We start from the raw sequence: 17,306 nt of genomic DNA, 5'->3' as shown, positions 1-17,306 counted from the left end.
TCACTTAGCATAATACCCTCTAGGTCCGTCCATGTAGCCAAAAATGGCAAGATTTCATTCTTTTTTATGGCTGAATATTTTATAGATACATTCTTGGTATAGATTTTTTTTGGGGAAGGATAAAAGACCAATGAAAAGAACACATGTGTGATTTTTTTTTACCCAAGTGTTCAAATCAGTTCATTGTAATTTAGCAAATTGATTACATTCTTAATTCCCTGCAGGATACATGATTGGAATCGATTCTCTTTGCCCTGATGATCTTATTTGATACTGTTTAGGAATGATTTTTTACCTGTACAATATTCCTAGCCAATTTTAATACACAAAAAATAACTTCTCCTTGGAAAAAATAATAGCTCTTGGAATACTTCCAATTAATTTGTATTCTGATCAGTGTTCATCTTGTCAAGGTTATAATTACAAAACCCAATTCTAAGTCATTAAGTCAAATTTATGACCTTTATTTTAAAGATTAGTAATTTTAAATAAATTCAGTTTTTCTTTAGCATTCAGTTAGTTCATGCACTTGATAGCTCAATGTCCCCTAACCTTTAAATATTATTTACATATTTGATTAATCAAATATATTTAACATTTCATAAACCATTAGGAATATAATGTAACTGATTTTCTAAATCATGTAATCATGATTTAAAAATTTAATGAACAGGGTCTTAAAGATATATTTCAGGTTTCAAATTAAGAAGATCAAATTTGGGGTTGAGGAGAATTTCAGAAATCTTAAAAAACATTATGTACAAAGCAGCCCAATGATTATAAAACATTATTACACCTACATAAACAGCATTTCTTACCATCTAATCTAGGGAAATAAAATTGCCATTTCAGGCCCATTTAGGAGACTGTCACAAGGGCTGCTATGAACAAAGTTTGAGATGCACAGAGGCAAAGACCTGATGCTGTTTCTGGGTCCAGCCACCCACAGTTGGAGGGACGTCTTTTTCTGGCTAGATTCTGTTGCCAAATTACTGAAGCTTTCCAGACAATTTTCTACAGCAAAGACTTAATATCTATGTTTTACACCCTAACGCTTTTCCCTAAAAGAATCAGAAGGTGTTTTAGGACCTCAGATTTTTACACCCTGGGCTGTAAATCATTATGTGGCTCCTGTGTTAAGGTTCCGTGTGAATGCAGTGTTAGCCCCACTCCTCCAGGATCCGTCTCCTGCCCCATTGCGTGCTCTGTGCTGACATGTGACAATGCTGACTTCACCACCACTTCAGTAAGATATACTTTCCCCCTTCACCTCAACAGGTGTCTTCCTCTGACGACATGGGCAGATGGATTGGGATTTTGCTGGCTGAGACAGGGTCCTCCACGGATCCTGGGGCTCTGCACTATGACTACATAGATGTGGAAATGTCTGCGAATGTCATCCAGACAGCCAAACAAACCTTCTGGTAAGATCCATTGTCATGTGAAATGGCACTGAACTTCAACAACTTTATTTTTTCCCTAATTTTTCAACTTTTTTATATCTGTAATCTTGGCGGAGAAGAAAACAACTAAAGACTTTCCCTTTTATATTACATTAATCTAGACTGCTGAAATGTTTGTCATTTCAACTCTGTGTTTTCTATTAGATCAGGGGTTGGCAAACTGTTCCTATAAAAGATAAGATAGTAAATATTTAGCTTTGTGGCCCAAATGTTTCCTGGTAAAACTACTCAAATCTGCCATTGCCTACATAGACCATACATACATAAATGGACATAACTGTGTTACAATAAAACTTTATTTGCAAAAACAGACAGAGGGCCAGATGTGGCCTGTGGGCTATAGTTTGCTGACCCCTGTATTAAGAGAACAATTTTACGTAACAGAAATGATTCTGTAAGCTGTAGTGAGGACTGAGTTTTCAAAGTCAATAGTCATGTACTTTTAAAACTAAAGTTGTTATTTTTTTAAAAGCTTAGTACATACAAAAGCATTTTTTTGAATTGAGTATTCCTTTAACATGATGATCACAAAGGTCATTGATAACATGATAGCAGCTGTTCTTAAAGTGTGGTTCACAGGCCCCTTGTCGTGACATTTGCATCAGTGGTGCAAAAGCAATGGGAGTCAACTGGCTGGCGCCTTGGCATGGACGTGGTCATGCCACACAGTGCTGCGATCATGGTGTTTGTCATCACCACACGCGTATTGACAGGAAATACTGCATTCACTTTAGATGTCCTTGATGAAGCAATAAAAGTCTTACTTGTTCTGTAAAGGGCCAGATAGTAGTTATTGTATGAAATCTCTTGTGTACATGGTCTTTTCATATTTTCACGATGTAACAGGGAGGACACAGTCACCTCCACTGGGGTGGTGCTGTCTTGAGGAAACGATTGCTGGCTGAACTAACTGCTTTTTCCCGCCCACTTTTTCATTTTTTACTTGAAAAACAATGACAAACTATGGTTATTCAGACTTCGATATCTGCAGACATTTCATTGAACATGAACAAAATGAGTCTCTCTCATCTTAAGGAAAATGGTTGAGAGTGTTGGCTGTGGTATGGTTGAGCTTTCACTCAGAAATTAGAATTCTTCAAAATTTGTATCCGCTACTGTGAGCTGACAGCTCCCAGTACTTACAGACTTGTCTGATAAGATCAGTGGCGGTAGTAATGTGTGGTTTTTTTGGTAAGGTATGATGAAGTGAGTCAGCCTTTGAAAGCTGTGGGTGAGTCATGCATGGGCAGAGATCCTTTCCAAGGGCCAGATAAACTGAAAATGGGAAAGGGAACAGAGATCATTGGCACAGTTTCAGACGTGTGTCACCACTAATCGTGAAGGACCTACCACTTGTCGCTTTGGTGTTGTGACAAAGTGCCATCCACAACCATCTGAAGAAGCCATTTAAATTCACCTCACTTTTCCAATTGCACTTCTGTGTGAGGCTGGATTTTCTTCATATACTTCCCCCAAAACAGTGTGTTAGTGCAGATTGAATGCAGAAGCAAGTGGGGAAATCAGCCATCTGCTACCAGGCCAGACACTGAATGGATTTGCAAACATGTAAAAAGTTCCAGTTTTCTCATGACCTTTTTTGATCTTGGAACATACAGATAGTTTGCACAAAAATGTATTATGTTGAAACATGATGGATTTATTCCTATTGTTTTTTAAATGAATAAAAGTGAATACATTTCTAGGGTTTAATTTCAAATACAGTGAAATTGATAGGTAACACCACATAGGTAAAAGCTCTTTGGGGTTCTTCAGTAACCTGTGAAGATGTAAAGACTATAACATTTGTGAATCACTGATTTATAGTAATGAATTAGAGAAACTAAGAAATTGCAGGTTTATACTCCATGCTCTCCATTGTCTAAAGCAGGTGTTGCCAACTTTTCTGTAAAGGGCAGACCATGAATGTTTTCAGCTTCATAAAACCATTGGTTTCCCACTGGAGCAACTCCTGTTTGTTGCACGGCTCAGCTCTGCACGTCATGCGGAGGCAGCCAGGCCACACACCCAGGGATGCTGCCCTGCTTGGCGGGACTTTGCTGGTTCCAGGTCTAAAGCTGTGCGCCTGGGAACAGGAGGGGAAGGGTGTTGGACTGGGGAAAGGAAATCAGGTTCTGGTCCCGCTATAGTGTTTACTGAATAACAAGTTTTGGACAAGCCATTCATAACCTGTCAGCGTCTTAGCTCCCTGTGTAGATTACAGAGTTAGGTGAGCTGTTGTCTGAAACTTCTGGCTCTCATCTCTCTGATCCCTGGACTCCTGCTTCTGTTCCCCTTGTCCTTAGACAGTCTGGATTTGGGCATGAGGAGAAGGGGACTGAAACAGAACCAGTGATGGAATTTTATAATCAGCAAGTGATGATAAACGTATCAACAACTTGTGCAGACCGCCCAGTGCTCTCTAAGATTATGAAGCCCTTTGAGTATGGGAAGGAGAAACTCATTGTTTACACTGGTATTTGCCTTGTGAATAGGAACACCACCATCTAGTTTTTCCCCACAAGTTGTGGTTATGGGGCATTTGAACAATCTTCCTTTCTATCTTGAATGGTGTTATAGAATAAACATTTATTTGATGCTGACTAGGATATTCTGGGGCAAAATAAAGTAAAAACTCTGGCCCATACTAGGAATCAAGTCACCATGTTACCCCCTCAACTAAGAAAACAGCCTTGACAGAAGAGTTAGTCTCCTCCAGCTTTGCCAGAAAATCTCCAGTAATACTAGAGGTTTTCCAAAGTATAAACCACCTGTTCTGACCACTGTTCTGTTATGTAAAAATCAGAATGACATAGTTGAGTACTAACTGTTCCCTTTATATTCATTTTTTTCCAAAATAGTATTCTGTCTCATCAACAAAATGCAGGCCAGTTACAATGAATCTCCTAGTCATTCAGTCCATGCAGTAAATAAAGGACACTGACACCGTGGCTCTGTAAGAAATCTAATATCCAGGAATTGGGCTTTGCAAAACCTACACCTCTAGACTGACATAAAAGAAAAAAATTTATGGCCGTTAACTGGTTATTTGGAAGTTATTAGATTTCCACAAACGTCTCCTAAGTCCACATGTAACTATAATCAGCAAACTAATAACCACATTTACGGGAAACCCTGAATAAAAATATTTCCTCTGAACACAGCTTGGCTTCTACTTTCTAAGTGAGTGGAATATTAATCTAAACCAAATGTGGGAAGGTCACATTTTGAGAAAGGCATGTAGATTGCAATATTGAAAAATGATTTTCTTAAAATATTCATATAATGAGTTTATGGCTACAAGAATCTTTGGTACCTCATTAAAACCTTTATAGGAGAGGTCAAATAGCAATAAAGTTTATTTTCATTTTTTCAGTTTTCTAGCTAAACATTCTTGTAAAACTTAAGGGGGAACAGATTTAATAAGGAAACAATGTTCAAAATATAGAATATGGCAACTTGCTGATGTAATAATTGTTCTAAGATTAATTTTTGGCTTTTATGCAAATTGGCAGCCAGTTAATGAATCTTTTCAAGGTTATTTGGGGAAGTGTCTGCACTGGATATGTCTGAGAGAGAAAGGGCAATCATATTTTGGGAAGAGGGAAGCGAAAGAAAATATAGTAATTTAAATTCTCCCAGGAGAAGTAGCATATTTAGGAATACGAATAATGGTAAACAGTTGAAATATATTTTCCTGAGACCTATTTTTAAATGCGATACAGAATTTTGATACAAGGGAAATGGCCTGAATTTTTCTCCTGAAACTCTTTGCAAGCCATGCTCAGTCAGAGATCTATGAGGGAGCTGTAACAATGCTGCTGCTGATGAAGAGCAATGGGTCAGTGTGGACAAAAAGCAACAGACGAACTGTTGGGCAACTGGTATCTTGAGTCACTGTCTCATCTGAATTCCTGGGGGATTATTTTAAAATGTATTTCCTTAAAGCACCAATGAACCTGGAGGGCATTATGCTCAGTGAAATAAGCCAGACACAGGACAAGTACTGTATGATCCCACTAATATGAGGTCCCTAGAGTAGGCACATTCCGAGAGAGAAAGTAGGATGGTGGGAGGCAGGGACTGGGGAGAGGCTAATAGGGAGTTAGTGCTTAATGGGGACAGAGCTTCAGTCTGGGTAGAGGAAGATGATGGGCATGGATGGTGGGGACGGTGGCACAACAATGTGAATGTACTTACTGCCCCCAAACTGTACACTTAGAATGGTTACCATGGTAAATTTTATGTTGTGTACATTTTACCACAGTATGTATCTTTCCCATGAGCGTCTTATGTTCTTAGTTTAACATGTGTTATGTGGTCTTTTAACTCACTTCCACTTTTTTATACTTGGTTAAAAACCCTATTATAGAAAGAGCACCAAAGCAGAAGATAAGGGCCTGGTGCTTAAACTTTGTCCCACCACTTGTTAGTGCCCAGAGGCTTGTTTTGGGGGCCAGGTCCCATTCTGTAGAGGAGGGGTAGGGCAGGTGGTGGCCAGGGTCTCTTGCAGCGAGGACCTCCTGTGTCTGTGACCTCCTCCTCCTGTCCCGCCTGTCAGAAGCACCCTGCGGGAGTCTGTCCCGCCCCCTCCTGGTCCCCGCCCCTTCCTGGTCTCTGCGCCCAGCGTGAGTGCTGGGCCCCGCACCCGAAGCCAAACACACAGACCGAGCACGCTGCAGCCCTGCTGTGGGGTCCCGTCCCCCGGGAGGGAGACGCGTGCAGACGGGTGTTGTGCGGGGCCAGACGCCTCAGCGCCCCTGGCCGGCACCGGGAGAGAGGTCCATGCAGCCGCGGTTCCATCCGTTCCGTTTGCTGCCTCTCACTGACAAAACTTGTACATAGTGTCTCACCCCACAGTACCCTCAACTGAGACATTTAAGTCAGAAAACCTTATATATTTAAAAACAAATTAAAAATCTCATTTTCATTGCAGAACTCTTGAATGTTTAAATTTTTCTGCCTTGTATTTTTTTCTTTCCTCTACATTTCCTTTCCCCACATGTAAGTTTATGTATTGCAAGTACAGAGTAATTGTAAATATTTTATATCAGGAAAATGCAAGGAGTTTTATGAACTAGGGAGTATGCGCGTGGGGGCGGCCTGGACGTGCGGAGCCGCCTTCCCCCGGCAGGGGGCAGCATGCGCGCCCCTAACCGCTGTGGTGCCCCGCGCGGAGGCACCGCTACCCGCGGGACACTCCTGACCTGCTGCCTCTCGCCCAGCCCAGCCGGAGATCCAGGGGCTTTGCTGCCAGGCCTCTTGCCAGGCAGCAGCTCTCATCTCCCACCGTGCTGCCCGCACTTACTTTCACTGACTCTCCTTTTCATTCACCCAGGTATCATCGTACACATGCAAGATCCTGCAAGGAAACAAAATCTGAAAAACAAACCCTTTCTTTTCATTCCAGAATGTTTATGTTTTCCCACTGGGGGAGAGTGTGATCTAGGCCACTTTTCCCCCAGGCATTTGCACATTTTACTTAGAACCACAGCATAGCCTGGTGAGCAAACCATTCGTGTGCCACTCACTCCACATTTGTCAGTCACCATTTGTGCACCAGCCACCATGGGAGGCTGTGAGCGGCAGGGATGACCGGTGGCGCGGAGCCCACGTTCCCCCGAAGCTGCTGGTCAGACGCAGACCGTGCGGCCTGGCCAGGTGGTGATGAGGGAACGCAGAGGAGGCCAAGGAGGGGGAGCTGGGGCGGGGAGGCCTTGGTTTAGTAGCCTTCTCAGATGTGGGGAGGGGTCTGCAGACAGAGCGGCAGTGCACTGGGAGACCCCGGGGAGCCTGGCCGGGTAGGGGTTGGGGCCACACACAGAGCCTTGCAGGCCTTGTGCACCTTGGGTTGTTCTTGGAGCCACTTCAGAGTCCACTGGAGGTTTCGAACAGGGCTTCCTGAAGGGTCTCGCTGGCTGCTGTCAGAGGCCCTCAGGTATTGGTAATGATGAGGGACGGACACTGAAGGCTGAGAAACACGTGTTGAATAATGTCCTCAAGAGCTTAGGGTCCATGTGCTTTTCCCAAAAAAGGCCAGCTGGTAAATACTTCAGTTCTGCAGGCTGCGTGGCTCTGCTGTTGAGAGTCAGCAGGTTCATGAAAGAGTCACATGGAAGTGGAGACCAGCCGCAGACAGCAGGGAGAGGGCGAGGCTGTGCTCCAGTAAGCAGGCCTGGGCAGGACCCTTGCTAGAGGCTGCCAACGACCAAGATGGCATTAGGTGTCCAGTCCTGGCTGTGTGCCCGGCAGCACTGCCCCAGCCCTCGCCACAGCCGTGCAGGGCAGGTGGGGCCCTAGTTGTATAGCCTGCAGCCTGTTGCCGCCCTTAGACCCCCGTTCGTGCAGGTACTGATGTTCCTCCCCCGTAGCCTCTGACATGGCCTGAGCGTCACGTTGGAACTCAGGTAAGACTTGTGGATGGGCTGGAGGAATCTGACCCTCTCCCTCTCTTTCAGTTTCATGAACAGGCGTGGCATATCTGCTAACCCATACCTGGGTAGCACCTCCAATGGCTACGCGCACCCCAGCGGCACAGCGCTGCACTACGACGACGTGCCGTGCATCAACGGCTCGGTGAGTGGGAGGCCAGGGGTCCGAGGTTCTGAGGGTGAGCGCCCCTGGCTCCGTCCAAGTGAGCAAGGCTCTGAGGGGGGTTGAAGGGCCTGGACAGCTCTCCCCTCCTTGTTCTGGTGAGCTGTCCGTCTTCTGCCTGTGAACACCCGTAAGCAGTCTGCCATTCAATGTCAGTGCCATCAATCAAACATTTTGGCTCATCCTACAATACAGACAAAAGGGTGACATGTCAGAGTGTAGCTAATCGGAATAGAGCACAGTGTGAGTTACCAGAGAGTGGCCATTTCCCAGTGCAGTGGAGGCGCGGAGGAGTGCATCTCTGAGCCTTTGATCTCAGCCACCAGCTTTTGAAAAGCAACACACAAACCTGCCTCTAGACCTTCCTACCCACAGGGATTTCTGCGCACATACTTGGGTGTGAAAGTGTAGGGGAGCTGATGGTCAGAGAAGCCCAGACCTGCACGAATAGTCATCCAGTGACACCCATCCCATTCTCAGATGTTTATTATGCTAAATCCAGGAATGAGCTTTCTTTGGGTCATTTACTACGGCTTAATCTGCATTAAAAATCAAAATAACCATTCTGGGGGAGCTTTGCATTCAGGACTTGTTCTGTGTGTACATTGCTGGGCAGGGACAGGCGCATTTAAGACTTAACATCCTGCGTGGAGTCTGTAGCTATTTGCTTGTTAAGGGCTTTCTTTAAACTATTTTTCCATGTGCTGGGCTGCATTACCAGGTAATCTTTTTTGGAATGCTTTATTTCTCTGTTTTATAAAGTTCATATTTTTTGACCTACTACCTGACATTTTATCAGTAATTCTTACCTGTTCAGTGTTCCCCCTGACCCCCACCCCATGCCTAAAGCAAGATGAAAGTAAATCCCAAAGGTCTCAGACATACACTTTTAATCTGGAAACTTCTATGGAGCTTGTTTTCTAAGTCTTCCATGTGACTTAATCCTCTGGTATTTTAGGAAAATGGTAGTGTAGTCTAAATCACTTTAATAACCCTGGACAAATATATACTAGGCTGTCATTATGAAACCCTCACATCCCGCATCCAAGTTCATCTGTATGTACCATTATTTTTAGATTGTAGATGAGTCCCCAGCATCACAAAAATAGACACATTGAAGTGATTACAAAGGGATAAAAACACTCCTCCTGTGACATTTTAAACCTTTCTATTTTTATAACAAAAGGCTGTAATTACAGTCTGGCACCAGTAAACTCTGCAAGGAGTATATAAAAATAGGATAAAATGAGCATGATATATGAATTAATATTTTTCTCTTTTTGGTAATGCAAGGCAATTTATAAAGACCTTTAAAACTTAAAGGGACCTGGCTGTGGTTGTTAGGTTTTAGTTTTAATTTATACTTTAATGTCCGTGTTCTAAAGTGGCTTTATAGCTATTTTAGTCTTTGGAGAAAGATTTTCCTTTAAAATAATGCCATTATGTCAATTATATTTTGAAACAGCCCATTATCTATATGATTTGATGTCTTTCTTTTAACAGACTGTTTTGGCTGCGGCACTCTTTTCAGGCATAACATAGTATGGCACAAAGCATGGTGCCAGCCGGCCATCACCCAGAAATCCCACATCACTGATGTGTGCATGGCAGGCATGGGAGAGCCCAGAGGTGGCTTCCACTCTGGGGAGCACAAGGCCCAGAGGCAGCCCCATATGCAGTGTGAGATGGCCCGGTCCGTCCGTGCCTCTTGCAGCCGTGTGACCTCTCTCTGTCTCAGTTCCCTCATACCAGGAGAGCCCCCTGAGAATGATGTTTATAACTCTCCCAGCAGTGCCTAGAACATGATCACCCCTTTAAAATAAAGTGCTCTGCTGGGATCATAATGTGCCTTCTTAGCTGAGCCAGAGCTCTGCATTTTGGGACTTCCAGCCTGGTTTTCTATCCTTCCATCAGATTGCTTCTGCTTTCTGGATTAGGAGGACTTCTGGAATCTGGTCCTTTAAAGAAGGAAATGTCAAATGAGTATTTTCTTTTGTATTTTAAAAACAGAACAAAACTGAGAGTTCATAAACCAATGACCATGGGGACAATTTAAGGAAAAAGAAACCATTCCTTAAGTCCCCAGAGGTGGGAAAGTTATTTTGAATCAGTCCACCTACTTGGTGTGTGTGTTACTGATAACAATGTGGGGTGTGTGCCTGCACTGGGGATGCTGATAATGTCACAATATGCTGAAGTCTGCTGTGCTTTCTGCGGCCGCGCACTAATGACAAAGCTGTGTGTGTTGCAGTGGGAACCCGAAGACGGCCTTCCTGCCTCCTGTGGCAGAGGCCTGGGAGAAGAGGCGCTCTATGATAACGCGGTCCTGTACGATAACCTGCCGTCTCCAAAAATCTTTGCCCGCTACCCACCTGCTGACAGAAAGGCTTCTAGGTCCTCTCCTGACAAACTGTCTTGTAACCACTACAAATGCCCTGCCTCCTGCGGCCTGCCCTCTGCTCTGTCTGTCACTAACACCTCTTCTGTGGGGAGGGCATCTCTCGGGCTCAACTCCCAGGTACGGCATCTCACTGCCATATTCTAGAATCATCTTTAAGTCGCGCGCCTCCTACAGAGTTTTGCAATGATACTAATTCCACCAACTTGTAGTAAATGAGACTTCTTCAGAGCAAAGTGTAATTTTTTTTCCTCAACCACAACATAATTTGCAAGTGCAATTAACATTGGCTTACCAGGTGCTGGTTAAATATCCCCAACTAATTCACGGGTTAAGCACTGTACCTCTTTGCCTGCAGGTGGCTCTCTTTCTGTTCTTGGAAGATTCCCCAGTGAATTTTATGAATTAAGTCAACTAAAAGGCAAACATTTTAAAAAGGACAGGGACAGTAAGACTCTTCAGAAGATTATTGAGTTGCAGGTTTCTTTACTGTGTCCCCAGTACATGTAAACCAGAGGCCCACAGGGTTTGACCACAGTGAGTATGAAAGTGCACCCCCAAAACTGAGCAGAGGAAAATGAGGGTCTGGGATTACCACTGAATGATAAGTAACATTGGTGCTGAACTGCTGTCTATCCCACACCTCGTATCTGGGGCAAACAGTGACATTTCAGTGTGGATACCAATTTTGTGTTTTCATGCATTTTCAACCTGAGAATTTTGTATACTTCACATAAAGATCTAAGCACCTTATATAAGAACACTCTGCAAATGTAAAGCAGATAAGCACATTTTAAATTATTTTCTTTTCCTTCCATTTCTTGGGTAATCTTAAGAAAATGATGAATGCCTAGGAAGATCCCAGAATTTTGATAGTAGCGGCTTATAACAGCTCTTCCCAACAGACTGCTCTCATCAGAATCACAGCAGAGACTTTTGTTCCTGATTTTTAACAACACTTCCTCAGCTCCCACCCCTGGAGATTCTGATTCAATAAGTGTGAGGGGCCCAGGCCCCTGTGTGGTCAGACCTGGGAGTCATGACCTCTAGGCTTTAATGGGTGTTTATGTCAGTCTGGCAGAAAGGTGTGTCTGACTGTATTTATCTTTGTATTGGTATTAGAGTTCCCTTGGTAAAAGACATGGGACAAGATATGCCATTGTGTACATTTAGAATGTCCCCTGATTAGTCTGGAACAATTTGATATGTGGTTTCTGTGTGCTCATTTTTATTTTGTTTGAAGTAGGAAACATTTGCCAGTTGAATTACAGCACCTTTAGTGTGCTGGGCTCCTGTGGCCATTTTGATGGGGAACCTGCTATTTAATGGCAACATCTCTCGCCTTCCCTGTGCTGTGTGCTGTGCGGGGTGTGGTGTGAACTTCAACTTCTGAGGAACCCTGTGCGGAGGCATCAGTACCCTTATATTTTTAAACGAGCAAACTGAGGCTTAGAAAGTGTTCGTGACCCGCTCAGCACCTCCTAAACGATGGAGCCAGAATGCGAAGCTAGGTCTGTGTGCCTCCTCAGACCCAGGCCCACAGGGGCAAGAAACGTCGTGGAGCGGCAAAGCAGGGGCTTGGCTGCCTGGAGTTAGGCTTTGCCATTGAGCTGAATTTATTATACAACCAAGGTGCACATATGTTCCTTAAAATGCAACATTTATTGGTTGCAGCAATCAAAGAAGTAGGGTCACTCTTGAAGATTTTTAAAAACCTGGTTAATTAAAGTTTAGTTGATACTCTCTATGTATTGTATTCTACATTACAATTTATATTTATGATGTTTATATATTATAATATATTCTGTATTGTGCCTGTCTCGCTCCTTCCTCAGATCCTGCCCATGAGCCAGAGGTAGTTCCTCAGCCCATTAGGATGTCAGTCAGGTCATGTAAGAGCTCTTGAGGCAGGCCTCTCACCGCACAGTCATGCTGGCCCAGAATAAAAGCTTTTAGTCTTCAGAAACATTGACTTTGAATAATTGTAACCAAATGCTCTTGGTACTCAACTGTCTGTGCCAGTTTCCCAACTTGCCTTTATGACCTCCCAGTAGAAACAAATGCCTTGTATGGAATCCCAACTGAAGACATCCTAGGGCTCCTCATTTACTCTGAACCTCAATGCTAGAGTCTCCTAGCTAGTCTGGGAAAATCACAGCAGTTCAGTGTTTGGAAACCAAATTCGTTTTCTACTATCCTCTTTTTCTTCTGTCTATGCCAGGTTGGTTCTATTTAAAGTGTCAGAGACTGAGACCATTTACTGCAGAAAAACCCAAGTTTTTAAACATCGTTTGATTTTAATTTCCTTACATGTTTATTTCAACAGTTGAAGAGTAAAAAGCCCCCAGTAGCCTCCAACGGGGTTATGGGAAAAGGGAAGATGCTGAGCAGTCAGCAAAAAAAAGCTGAATTGGCCCCCGGAGTAAAGCGCACGCCGTCAAGTAAGTTCCCCTTTGCTTTCCTGTGTCCGGTTTCCTAGCAGTTTGCAAGAGCTGGGGCTGAACGACCTCCTCCCCGCCGCTCAGGTAGAGGGCTGGGTTCGGGGGCAGCTGAAGAGATGGCCGTCTTCGCATCACAGCCTTCCTCGTTTGCTGGATTGAAGAATGTGCCATTTCTTAACCCCACTTTTTTGACTCTTGTGCATAAAAGGAAACCCGAAGCTGGTTTGCTAACCATAGGCCTGGGTAGGTGCATTGAAGTAGGAGGCAGCTGTCCTGCTGGCAGCAGCGACCTGCACGTGGCTCTGGACTCTGGGTCGGGAGACATCAGTTTCTGTCTCTGATCTGTTGGTGACTCAGTGCCTTGGGTCCAGTCCCGTAAATGCTCTAAAGTCCGCTTCCATGTTAGAGATGGAGACAAGTGGTGGCTGTGGGAGCTGTGTGTGAAATAATTGAGGTAACACATGGACCTCAAGGCACTAGAGAAATCCAAGGATTTACCAAGCATCCTTATTCCTGCGCACCCTGCTAGTCATCTGTATTCACCCTGTAACCCTTGTAGCTGCTCCATGGGAGGCATTTTCGTTTTCCTCAGCGTACAGGTGTAGGCATAATCTCTGGCAGATAAGCGGCTTTCCCGAGAAATCCCAGCTGGCAGGTAACAGAACCAGAGTCAGGGCCAGGTGTCCAGGCCCCACTTCGGTGGGGAGAGGCTGAGCAGAGAAGCAGCGAGACCCCACGGGCGATGCAGCAACTGAACGCCCAGTGCCCTCCCTGGTCTCCAGGAGAGAAGCCGGACGCCATGCGGCCGTCCGAGTGTCTGCCTCAGCTCGGTGTGTCAGGCGCCTGCCCACCTAGCCTCCAGGCAGCATTTACCCACCCCAGGCGCTCTGCTTGTTGCCTGGCTGTGAAGACAACAGAGCCGTGGCCCTGCCTGTAGGTGGTGTGGCTTCAGTCTGGCAGAGCAGCAGCCTGGTGCTGCGAGGGTGTGGCTCCAGTGCAGCCTTCACAGGGCTGGGCAGCAACTCTGGGCCTGGGCCTGGCCGGGCAGCCTTCCAGGGGAGGTGTGTGTGAATTACACTCAAGTCGTGAGTTTGAGAAGTCACTTGGGAGTCCTGTCTTCACTCTTTGAATCTGGTTCTGTGTGACCAGTAGATGGTCTCCATGGTAACGAGGACAAGGCTGGCTGTACCAGGGGTGTGCCATCTGTGGCCTCTGACCTCCCTGTTTGCACTGTGACCTACTTAAGAGAGCACACGAGGGCTGGGAGGCTGGTGGAGTCCTCGGCCATATACACGGACAGCCTGGGAGTCGCTCAGCAGTACTCGCTGCCTCTGCCCAAGGAAGCTTGTGTGTTCTTTACATGAGCCTACGTATCCCTCCTCCCCTGACAGACAGACAGACATCCCAGCAGAGAGATCTGGAGCCCACTGGACCAAATCCTCCTCATGATGTGTTTAATGTGCTGCCTTATCTTTCTGGCAATCTCATTTCCCTAAAACAGTTGGGGGTATTCATCCTCACTTAAAATTTTAGTTCATTTCTGGAGGGCGCAGAGGCAGGAGGGGGTAGCTTGTTACCTAAGACCTGAGCCGAGGGGAATCCCTCTCCCTAGCGTTGCTCTCCTGTACCTTCCCTTAGTTTATTTCCTAGATGATTTATTTCTTTACTTTATGAGCCCATCTGAAGGGAATTTTTATTAATTGGTGACATCTAATGGTGACAAAGAGAAAAATAATTACATTCTGTGTTTTTGCTGAATTCAGCCAGTTGCCTTACAGACTAGATGGCACTGTGTGGGGACCAAAAGATGGGGAAATGTATGGGTCATCGCGTGTAGGTTTGTAGGGAATGCGTCTCAGATCAGAAGTAAGTGACTAGCTTGGGCTTTGCTCTTGGTGCAGAACGTGTGGTGACCCTGCCACTAGTAACCATGCTCTGGTTTCGGTTATGATGTGGGCACTAAAGGCCGCCCTCTAAGTACCACTGCACGTGTGGTTTTGTTTGCTTGTTTGATCATTACCAAGGGCAATTGGCTGGGGAGTGCTGAGTTTTACCTGTCTTCATAAAGGGAGTATTTCCGGCAATGCCGAGCCCGTGTTGCAGGAATTGGTGATTTCGGCATCTGAGACAGGCACTGCGAATGGCTGCCCATGGTGTCTGAGTGAATGAGGCTCTGGTGACGCAGTCATGGACAGAGATCAGGGCTGCCAGTGGGTGTCCACCTCCGTGTCAGGTACATTACTGAACTGCCCACTGGCAGGCCTTCCCCCTTCTGCCTTGCAAGGGGTTGGCCAAGGCTTAGGGCGAGTAATGCTTGCCCAGAATCATAGCCACCCCTCCCGTCCACTGCCTTCATTATCACCCGTCACACCACCTGGTCTGGCTTCCGCCCAGAAGTCGTTCCCAGTCTTGTCATGGGGTCAGATGTGCAAGCAAATGATCGCCGTGCGGTAGAGCCTGAGGGAGTGGGGGGCACGTGAATACAGAGGGACTGCGGCTGTAACTGACGGTTAGAAGCCGCCCGGAGGAGTGGGAGCCTCAGAACTGGTGACCTGACCAGTCTCACTGGCTTCTTCAACTTGTTGATATATTTTTCCAAAAAGGTTTTTTCTAAATTATTATCATCAAAAGGCCAGCGTTGTTGGAGGAGAGCAGCACGGGTCAGGGTCTGGACGCGATATTAACCCGTGGTGCGGTATTGGCCAGAGCTCTCGATTCTCCCTAGAACATTCCCTAAAATGCAGTTTCCTCTGCGTTCATCCGTTTTATTTAATGAGCATGTATGCCGCTGTCATCGGTGGTGGTTCTGTGAGCTGTCAGATACTGACCTGACACCCAGCGGGCACCTGCCCTATCACCGCTGCTTGGCGGATGAGGAAGCCGGGCCGCGGCGCCTTGTTCACGCCCAGGCCGCCGGGTGCGGGCACCTCACCTCCCACCCGCTCGATCACTGCCCACTGCCTGCGCGGTGCTCAGTCTCAGTGGGTCAGCAGACGCATAGTTGTAAAGCTCAGATGTGACAGTGTTACGGGAATTGTTTTGAAATACACTACAGAGAACCGACAAATTCATGAGATCGTTTTGACATGGATGGATGGACCCCTTTCCGGATGATGGAATGTCCACTCTCGACCTTATGGAAGGTGGATCTGACTGATTAAACAGGCTTGAGTCACCCTGTTAGCTGCTTGTTAAGCCTAATTTCCCATTAGATGGGACAGCCCCCGATGTCCTGTTGCTGCTTTTTTCTGTTCCAAGATGCTGACCAATACAAATACGGCAAGAACCGGGTGGAAGCTGACGCCAAGCGGCTGCAGACCAAAGAAGGGGAGCTGCTGAAGGGCAGGGAGGCCCTGCGGAGCCGGCTGGCCCAGCTCCGGAAAGAGAGGGGAGACCTGAAGGCTGCCATCGAAGTGAATGCAGGTAAGGGGCGTGGCTGGCTGCGGGCTCCTGTCTGCTGACAGGCCTGTGGCTCCCAGGGCCCCCATCTTGGACTGTGTCACACTGCGCAGTTTGGAAGCATTGCTGTTAGCCCAGGTCAGGTGCCAGGGTGGACAGGCAGGAGGAGGCCAGAGCTGACCCTCAGCCTGCTCACTGGGGCAGGAAGTCCTGGGAAGCTGCCCTGCCCTCGGGTGTAACAGCAAAGACATCTGAGGACAAGCCCTGCAGCCTGGGGCTCAGAGTTCCCAGTCAGGGTGCATAATGAAGCAGGAGGACGGCCCAGAGGGACAGACTACCTTCCAAAGCCCAGGGAAGAGGCCTCTGCCTGGGGAGGAGGAACCCTCCGTTCCCCAAGACGGCACTGGTGAGGGAGGTGGTGTCTGAGTGCTGGGAAGGCTCAGGGGAAGAGGCCCGGTCAGCGGGGACAGCCCCCAAGGAGGAAGTCAGACTGCAGGCAGCGGTCAGGGGAGCTGACCCAGCGCAGGAGGGTCTCTGCCGCAGGTGTGGTCACGCGTGCTGGCGGGCCTGGGTTGTGGCTCCCAGCCCTGGACACGGGACCACTTACACGTGTATCGCCTCCGCTCAGGACTGCCTCTTCAGAGGTGGACCGTGGTGGCCTCTGAGGGGAGATGGGAGGAATGCCCGAGCAGAGGGCCTGGAGGGCCAGAGGGGAAGCACTGCCCTCGAGCAGCTCACCCAGTGGGAGGCGGTGGCAGGTCTGTGCATGCAGCAGGGGCCTTCAGTCTTTGTGCCTACGGGACTTTTAGGAAGGGAAGTGCTTTTGGAAACAACAGAGATTAGGTGTGGGCTGTGCAGGTCAGAGCCCTGCAGGAGGAGCAGGAGGGGACGTGTGGCCTAAGGCTGCCTGGGAGGAACCAAAGGTCAGCAAGACAGATGGAGGCTCTTCCTTCTGTGGTTTCAAGTTCACTGGATTGTGAAGATGCAGGAGACGGACCTGGGCCCTGAAACAGT

The 17,306-nt window shown here is 46.7% G+C and overlaps 1 protein-coding gene across 5 annotated transcripts in view; it reads left to right on the top strand.

Annotated features, from left to right (window-relative positions):
* AFAP1 (actin filament associated protein 1) overlaps positions 1–17,306 on the top strand; it is a 159,494-nt gene that overhangs the window by 130,817 nt on the left and 11,371 nt on the right. For 4 of the 5 annotated variants that reach the window (XM_057501993.1, XM_036921359.2, XM_057501992.1 and 1 more), the window contains 5 exons: positions 1,279–1,424; positions 7,919–8,036; positions 10,306–10,572; positions 12,779–12,893; positions 16,152–16,316. In XM_057501993.1, the coding sequence (XP_057357976.1) occupies positions 1,279–1,424; positions 7,919–8,036; positions 10,306–10,572; positions 12,779–12,893; positions 16,152–16,316 (811 nt within the window). The remainder of the gene's footprint in view (positions 1–1,278; positions 1,425–7,918; positions 8,037–10,305; positions 10,573–12,778; positions 12,894–16,151; positions 16,317–17,306) is intronic. The other variant, XM_036921360.2, reaches the window with a different exon arrangement.

Source organism: Manis pentadactyla, chromosome 5 (assembly GCF_030020395.1).
Source record: "Manis pentadactyla isolate mManPen7 chromosome 5, mManPen7.hap1, whole genome shotgun sequence".
In the NCBI taxonomy this organism is placed as follows: domain Eukaryota; kingdom Metazoa; phylum Chordata; class Mammalia; order Pholidota; family Manidae; genus Manis; species Manis pentadactyla.
This window is presented reverse-complemented; position numbering and strand designations above follow the sequence as displayed.